Below are 10,006 nucleotides of genomic sequence, written 5' to 3' on the forward strand. Positions count from 1 at the left end.
ACTGAAAAATGCAAAATCATCCCAGTGACATGCTACCAACCCTGGGGCTACCAACATTACTGGGAAAATGCTGCACACGAAATGCACTAGCACTTGCAGTTTGGATGCTAAAATGAAGCTAGTTGTGACGTAAACAATGGTAAAGCAGGTCAAAATGCATGCAGAATGGTACCGGAGATCAGATACGTATCACAAATGTTGGTTAATTTTGTCCCGGTATTTGGAGTCAGGGACAACTTGCCCCGGCCCCACCCCCAGGTCACGTTACAAAAATTATGTTTAGCATAAGTACAGCTGCTAAGCTAAAATATTGTGCACTTTTTAGTGGAAGCATAAGAATTTCCACGCATAAAATACTAGGTCCAGTGTTGATTATAAGACGTGGAGCCATTTTGGATTTGACCCCTGGTGACCGCTAGAGGTCACGAAAGGTCATACAGGTGTAAAAAATTTAAAATGCTCCGATTTTGTTGACAGATATACTAAATTATCTGCAACCTACCGTTACGGAGTTTCCTACTAGTTATCTAATAAAAAACCCAATTTTTAGGTAAAATGTCACATTTTTGGTCGTACAGGGGTAAATATTTCAACTAACTCCGATTTTGAGCAAAAATTGTGTCAAATTGCTCGTCTGGAAGTCAAAGGTATGGAAGTCCAAGATCAACAGTGACCTATCTGCCACCCAATGACCTCTGACATTGTGACCTCTAGCGGTTACCAGAGGTCAAATCCAAAATGGCTCTACGTCTTAAAATCAACATTGGACCTTGTACATCATGTGTGGAAATTCTCATGCTTCTACTAAGAACTGCATAATGGTTCCCAGTTTGGGAGCTTAGCAGCTGTACTATAAATCTAACGGATAACTTGTACACATCTTATAATTAAAGACAAGGATAAAAAGAATTTATCGCGTCTGATGTCACTGTCAATTACGATACTTGATTGGTTTACACAGGTTAATCAGCGCGTAAAAGGAAGACCGATCTATTTGGTGCTGATCGGAGAAAAGGAATAGCAGCAAATGGCGAAAAATTACGTACTTTTACAAGGCATGCAAAAAGCAGCTTTTCTAGGCATTGTGGACATGGTGCCTTCGCCAAAGAAAGTTTCCTACTATAAATAAACTTTTGAGATGGTTTGCATGTCGAAAGGTGCAAAATTAACAATAAGGCGCCCGGTTATAAATCCGCGTTCAGCAAGTCATCATCACGACACTTGTAAACAAACTGTGTTCGAGTTTGATTGACAGGTGACGTCAGACGCGATAAATTCTCTTTATCTTCGTCTTTCATTATAGGCTAAAAAGTTTTATTTCCCGTTGGACGTGCGCATTTTGCTTTAGGGGAAACTTTACCGCATAGTTTGAGAAATCAAAAAATAAGATATTTCAAGCAAAAAATGAATGACAAAAGTGTTCATAATTTCTTTCATTAATGAAATCAATAAGGGGCTGTGCAATAATTATGAGCCCTGGGAGGGTTAAATTGGGGATTCAAGAATTTTTGGCCAGCCGAAAGGGGTTGTTTTTTGGCCAGCCGAAGGGGGAGGGGGACAAGCACTTTTTGTCAAGCTGAAAGGGGGAAAGCGATTTTTGGCACACATTTATGGGGCGCCTTTTACATAAAACGCTCTTAAAAGGCTTAGGAAAACAGTTTAAATATGCAAAATTTCCTGCTCGCTGTGCTCGCAATATATATCTAAACTCAACCCAGAAAGTATCGAAACGATTATAGATGCTCAGATATATCGGGAACTGAAATATATAGCAAAAACGTATTTAATGTATAGAAAGCGCAGCTTTCTCCTGCGCATTTTGATGCCTCTTTTGTTGCTCAACGATAACATTTGATCGAGTTATGGGCGGTTGAGTGGCTTCAAGTCGGATTTTGAAAGTTGCGCTTAGCTCCTATTCAAGCCAAACAGCACACAAAAGTTTAATATTTTTCAATAATAAAGAATTACTCTCTTTTTACACAGGAAGCCCACGAGATTTCAAAGAACTTGCAACGATCTATAACTTAAATTATACTTTTTGAAGAACTCGGACGAATGATGGACCCCAGGAAACCAACCTAACACGAGACATATGTGACCCCTCGGCACAACTGAGCCCGGATGTCGCCAGTGCCACTATTGAGATATGCTCCATCGAACTTAACAATAAACAATAGGAAACAAAGGATTTATTGACTGTTTTATTGATTTTCACTACTTAAATGTCAAGTACTATAGACATGATATCCATCATTTTAAAGCTAATTTCAAGCAGAATATTTTGGTTGAATATCTCAAAAATGATGATTTGCGACTTCAGGGCTCAGTTGTGGCTCAGTTGTGCCGAGGGATCACATATATAACATCCGATGTCAACCAACCTAACACGAGATATATGACATCCGATGTCAACCAATCTAACACGAGACATATATGACATCCGATGTCAACCAACCTAACACGAGACATGTGACATCCGATGTCAACCAACCTAACACGAGACATATGACATCCGATGTCAACCAACCTAACACGAGACATTATGACATCCGATGTCAACCAACCTAACACGAGACATATGACATCCGATGTCAACCAACCTAACACGAGACATATGACATCCGATGTCAACCAACCTAACACGAGGCATATGACATCCGATGTCAACCAACCTAACACGAGACATATGACATCCGATGTCAACCAACCTAACACGAGACATATGACATCCGATGTCAACCAACCTAACACGAGGCATATGACATCCGATGTCAACCAACCTAACACGAGACATATGACATCCGATGTCAACCAACCTAACACGAGACATATGACATCCGATGTCAACCAACCTAACACGAGACATATGACATCCGATGTCAACCAACCTAACACGAGGCATATGACATCCGATGTCAACCAACCTAACACGAGACATATGACATCCGATGTCAACCAACCTAACACGAGACACATATGACATCCGATGTCAACCAACCTAACACGAGACATATGACATCCGATGTCAACCAACCTAACACGAGGCATATGACATCCGATGTCAACCAACCTAACACGAGGCATATGACATCCGATGTCAACCAACCTAACACGAGGCATATGACATCCGATGTCAACCAACCTAACACGAGACATATGACATCCGATGTCAACCAACCTAACACGAGACATATGACATCCGATAACAACCAACCTAACACGAGACATATGACATCCGATGTCAACCAACCTAACACGAGACATATGACATCCGATATCACCCAACCTAACACGAGACATATGACATCCGATGTCAACCAACCTAACACGAGACATATGACATCCGATGTCAACCAACCTAACACGAGACATATGACATCCGATGTCAACCAACCTAACACGAGGCATATGACATCCGATGTCAACCAACCTAACACGAGACATATGACATCCGATGTCAACCAACCTAACACGAGGCATATGACATACGATGTCAACCAACCTAACACGAGACATATGACATCCGATGTCAACCAACCTAACACGAGACATATGACATCCGATGTCAACCAACCTAACACGAGACATATGACATCCGATGTCAACCAACCTAACACGAGACATATGACATCCGATGTCAACCAACCTAACACGAGACATATGACATCCGATGTCAACCAACCTAACACGAGACATATGACATCCGATGTCAACCAACCTAACACGAGACATATGACATCCGATGTCAACCAACCTAACACGAGACATATGACATCCGATGTCAACCAACCTAACACGAGACATATGACATCCGATGTCACCCAACCTAACACGAGACATATGACATCCGATGTCAACCAACCTAACACGAGACATATGACATCCGATGTCAACCAACCTAACACGAGACATATGACATCCGATGTCAACCAACCTAACACGAGGCATATGACATCCGATGTCAACCAACCTAACACGAGACATATGACATCCGATGTCAACCAACCTAACACGAGGCATATGACATACGATGTCAACCAACCTAACACGAGACATATGACATCCGATGTCAACCAACCTAACACGAGACATATGACATCCGATGTCAACCCACCTAACACGAGACATATGACATCCGATGTCAACCAACCTAACACGAGACATATGACATCCGATGTCAACCAACCTAACACGAGACATATGACATCCGATGTCAACCAACCTAACACGAGACATATGACATCCGATGTCAACCAACCTAACACGAGACATATGACATCCGATGTCAAACAACCTAACACGAGACATATGACATCCGATGTCAATACTTATTATTTAAACTTTTCCGACTGCAGACAACAAGTTGAAAATTTTCTTTGAAAGTTCAAAAATGATATTTGGAATCAGCATGAAAAACGCATTAAAATGAGTAAGAAAAAACCTAGTATTGGTTCAGTGGTTCTTTAGATAGCTCTTGATAATTTGAGAAAATATCTATTTGAGCGATTGCGGCGTGCCGCACCCGCCCTGTATTCTCTGACTATTGACCTACTTTCTCACATGCCGCAGTGTTGAGAAAATATTCGTGCCGGTTATATCCCAAACACCCACAGAGGTGATAGTTTACGGCGAGTTTTGTAATTATTACTTGATTTTGATATGAAAGTAATACGATAAAGTCGTCATAGGCAGTAATGTGTTTGTATTAAAAGAAATAACAAAAATAATTATTTAAGTAATAGAAATACTATTTGGAAATTGCAGCAAGATTTGCAGATGTTTTTATTTGAACAGTACCAGTTCACCCGTTTTGCTAGTTTTCCTAATCTTTGGGCTAAATTAATAGCATCGTGAAGGTCATATATATCATTTTATACTGATAGCTTCGTACTTAAATACAGCTTGTATGTGCATTGTGTTCAGTGTGTACATAGGCCATTTACTTTTCAAATCTTGTGACAAATAGTGCTTGCTGATGCTTGTATAAGGTATTATATACAAATTATTAGAATGCATGTGTACCAGTAGAAATGGCCCAGGTTGAATAAAATAAATAAACATATGAATGAATATTTTATTCCCTGGATTATTTTTGTTGGGACAAAATAATGATATAGTTCGACGCTTTGAAATACAGTTATGTTAATCAAAATTAAGTTACAAAGTTAAAATATAATATCGAAATATTGTAAAATCAAACTTTTCCCCTCATAAGTTGTATCAAAACAACATATTGAGGAAATTTATATGACAGATTTTTTAAACTTTGATATGGAAAGATACCCTAGCCCTGTTGTCTCATCAGAGAAGATGAGCAGAAGTCTTTCTATTTGATGATAAAAAAACCTCTAGGTATGATTACGAAAATGTTTTAAATAACTATTATCTACAAAAGTTTTATAACAATGTTTTATATAAAAATGTTAACATAAAACGTCTTCTGTTATGATGTGAAAGGTTAACATAACAACAGGGAAAAATTGAACTATTTACTTACATTTAACCCGATGTTTGGCCAGAGAATGTTGTATTATATTCCAAAGATGGCGACAGCTACAGACTCACTTTAAACCAGTAAAAAGGACACGTTTCTGCTCAGATGTTTCAGAGTTTGAGACCATATATTCACGGTTTTCCTATTACAATTCAAACTTATGACAAATTTGGCTGGTTTGCGATATGCGATTTTTCATCCTGATGTGGTTGTGATGTCAGTACAGTGAGCATTTAATTGGGCACAGCCAAATAATTACTAGCGTTCGGTCAAAGCGCTGGTGTACACATGCACACGCTTAATACGCCACATAGATGCGCGAGCGAAACAGCTGCTTCAACGCGTTGACGTTGACTGCCACATCAGGGTGAAAAATGGTAGGCCTACATGTATGACTATAAAACCTCAAACACGCCCCTCGATAAAGGTTGGCAAATGAAGGAGGCGGCAGTTTAGCGAATATGCGAGTGCAAGCGCCGCCCCAACCGTGGAAGGTTTCCGCATACCGAATATAGGTTTATATCATGGCCTCTAGGCCTCATGGTTTATTTTTCGAAAAGAAAGCATAATCAATTGAGAAGGGAATGGATATTGCCATAATAATATCAAAGTTAATACTTGTCGTCCATAACAAGAAGGAATGCATCACGATTGTATAATATCCAGCTTTGGTATTTCATTTGATTACACTAAACATATGAAGCTTTATCTTTACTAGATTTATGCACTGAACATTTGCAGACCAGGCCTTCTACATGTAGTGAGCACCACATTAGATTGTGTTTACAAGAAATATTTATAAAATAAATAAATAACATGAATCCATATAAGATTTATATAGTGCACCAGAGGATACAAAGCGCTGTAATTTCGCTGCTACTAGTGAATTATCAGAATCAGATATCATCAACTATGCCGATTGTAGCCGATCAGATTGTAACATCCACTTATTATCTCAGCAGTTCCCCAAAGTCCATTGGATGAAGAAAGATGTGAGCGGTATGAATTAATAAGTGTCGCCTCCTAGAAATATCTTAGATCACCAGCTTGGATGATAAAATATTATCTAGAAACACGCATCTGTTTTTCAAGGTCTCCCTTTCATCTATTGACCTTAAAGAAAGGATTAAAATTATTGAATAGAGTCCATGACCTGACGCAACGCATTATTAATGAGTAGCTATTAGGGACAGTCATGATGTTATGGTTGAGCGAGCAACGTATGACCACTACACAGGTCAATGGCCTGATTGCGATCTGGCGGGTTTTTTAAAAGCACAGTCCCTGAACTACGGTGTACCATGAGGGACATGCAAACTTAAAATAATTTTTCACAAACTCAAATATTTTTTTGGCAAACTGAAATGATTTTCTACAAACTCAAATATTTTTTTTACAAACTTGAAATATTTTTTTGCAAACTTTCGACTTTCACGAGAGAGCAAGACTCCCAGCGAGACTCAGGCTATCGAGATTGTGTCTATGCGCGATGCGATATGATTTTTTTAAAAGAAGGGTCTTAGACCGCTCGGCCACACGACTTGTTGGTATCCATCTTGAATTTTTTTACATATAATCGCAACCTCAACATAGGCTTACCACGTGGCAAGCAAAGGCAGAAAACGTACCATATTTTGGAATTTTATTTGCTTAAAAACATTAATGTGTATTAATAGCGCCCAATTGTTGTTAAGGAGGCTGTGTACTCTCAGACATGCATGTAGTAAAAGTGCAATAACTTTGTAATTATTCGCACAAGTCATATAAAAGTATACATTTGTATGAAGGCAAGACATCAATAAATCTTAATATAAATACAGATTTGGGGTAAAAACAACAATTCTGAAGAAAATCACAAAACAGTGAGTTTTTGGCAATATTTGTTAGGTACATCATAACAAAAAAACACTCTTTCCAAAATATTTTGATACAATGTCACACATTAAGCGATAAATGCTCAAAATGGGATTAGATTTATGTAAATGCGGCATCTTTAGTGACACAAAGGTGCATATAGGCCTAGGATATCGGCAAATTGTATCAAATTCGGGATGTTTGGGTACATTTCGCGCCTAAAACAGACCGTCATAATGTGCATCTTGCTTGGAATAATCGCACAGCAGTGCTTTGTTCGCTGACCTGGACAGGTCAGCGAACAAAGCACTGTATGAATATTGTGTTTTAAAAGGGTATTTAATTGTCAAAGGGTCTTTTTCAGATCCAATAAACTGATACTCACTCAGAAATATTTCAATTCCTGTCAGGAATCTAAAACGAATCTTGTTCTGATGTTTCTAAATGTATTTAGATCTGGCAACACTCTTGTCTGGTTTTGTTGACGTCACCAAATTATCCAAAAAGTTCTGCATTTGATATTATTTGTAGTCCCCAAGAAGGTCATAATCATGTAGAGTCAATAGATTACGTAACATTGTTCCTTTGATGCAGATCTGATTTACCCACAAGCTATTCATAAAACTGGTACCTTTTGTTTCGCACAAAAGGGTTCCGCCACTAAGGTTAGACACTATTTTAAACTGTTACGATTTGGTAGTTCACATCGTCTTAAGAATGGTAGTGAGCTTTGGCTAAAATTGTATTTCATAGCGAGTGGGTAGAAGAATTCAAATATCACAGATATACTTTTATAGGTCCTGTGGTTTTTGAGTTATGTTGTCAAGTGGGCTGAAACAACAACACTTTTGTAAAACGTACATAACTCATTAACAACAATAAATCAAGCAAGTTTTCAAAGTATATGATTTGCATAATGAACCTTTGCAAAACATCAAAGTGTTATTTTTCAATAATATTTTGATTTAGATAATGATTTTATTTTTTTTGGCTGCTTCAACCAGCAATACCTAGTCCTAAATAGTGAATATTCTCAGTCAAAATAGTGAATATTCTCAGTCATCCAGTCGTTGGAATCACAAGGTTTTGAATTAAATCAAATACTGGAACTTACATTGTTTGCAACTTGGTACGTTGTGTCTGAAACCATCAGACTTCATCAGGCAACTGACCCGCTGGGCTGGTCATGTGACACTTTGAGACGGCTAGAGATCGTCTTGATGGCCCGGTCCCATGCGTGAGATAGGTTGTGTCTCAGTCCCCCTTTCTTATTAAGTGACGGCTGCTCTACTCTTTCCCAGATGGCTTCCTTGATGCCTCTCCTATGCCACTGTTCCTCCTTATCGAGAATCACTGCGTCCTCGGTGTCAATATTATGACCAGTGTCTTTAAGGTGAATGTACACGGCGGAGTTCTGGGCCTCGTTTGTGCTGGGCCTTCTATGTTGATTGAGTCTAGCTTTCAAGGATTGTTTTGTTTAGCCACAGGCAGCAGAACAATCAGCGTCACCGCACACTAATCCATACACTAAGTTGGAGCGTTTTTCTTTAGATTGTTTGTCTTTGACTTGTACGAGCTTGCCACGTAGGGTGTTATTTGGCTTAAACGACGAGGAAATCCCAAAAGCTTTGAGGTGTTTCTTAACACGTTTTGACAGTCCAGCTATATATGGGATAGTGACACGAGCTTTGTTCGGTTGACCAACCCCGTCAGACTGTTTTTGGTCTTTTCTGCTCTTGTTGGCTTTCAGAAAAGCCCAGTTCGGGTAACCGCAGTTCTTCAGCGATTCATGGATGTGTTCTTTCTCCTCTGGGATAAGTTCGCTCTCGCTTATGATGGTTTCGGCTCTGCATTGTAGAGTTCGTATAACTCCCAACTTGTGTGATCCAAATTGTAAATAATGATCAGTGTGCGTGGGTTTTCTGTAAACTTTTGATGTTAGCGAACCATCGTTCTTCACACTAATCAGACAGTCTAAGCACGGCTGTTTGATGTATATAGAATTGGCTTCATTATTAACTAAATGCAAACTATAGATGGCGCTATTTATCCTAAATCATATTTCTTTATTCGCAAGTGTTAGGTGATTAATACCGACATTAAAACAGCTGGAATAGGTGAAACAAGCAACAAGGACATTTTATAAACATATTTTATCAAACAATAAAAGGACTTATTTGTATTAAAAGCTTGAAAGGGTAATTTACAGTAACTAAATAGCGCCACCAATTTTGTCATTAATAGATACATTTTATATCCGAAAAAGCTTTAAAAATACTATAAAAGTGAATAATTTTGTAAAAGAGGTGAAATTAAAGTTGAGAACGACTCAAAAGCATCTGTAGGGCCTATACATTAGCACGATATCACTTTTAGCTGTTTAAGCTTAAAATTTGGTTATACATGATGTTTTGTTTGAAAAACAAACTTATAAATGATCCCATCAAACAACCGTGTAAGAAAGCTAGCGTGTCGTCTTTACACCTTTCCTATGTGTTGAAAGAAACCTTCTAATTCGGTGCGCTCAATAATCACGAAGGTATCATCGACGAAACGTAACCAGAGTCTAGGCTTAACACCGGGGTATGATTGCAAGGCTTGCTGCTCGAAACTTTCTATACACAGGTTAACAACTATCGGGCTAACTGGGGATCCCAT

General features: G+C 38.7%; 1 protein-coding gene across 1 annotated transcript; it reads right to left on the minus strand.

The window, feature by feature from the left end:
* Window positions 1–8,825: 8,825 nt before the first annotated feature.
* LOC140145022 (uncharacterized) lies at window positions 8,826–10,006 on the minus strand. The gene is made up of 2 exons (XM_072166813.1): window positions 9,833–10,006; window positions 8,826–9,332 (listed from the first exon to the last, which is right to left on the minus strand). Exons 1-2 carry the CDS (start codon window positions 10,004–10,006, stop codon window positions 8,826–8,828), a joined length of 681 nt encoding a protein of 226 aa, XP_072022914.1.

Source organism: Amphiura filiformis, chromosome 2 (assembly GCF_039555335.1).
Source record: "Amphiura filiformis chromosome 2, Afil_fr2py, whole genome shotgun sequence".
NCBI lineage: Eukaryota > Metazoa > Echinodermata > Ophiuroidea > Amphilepidida > Amphiuridae > Amphiura > Amphiura filiformis.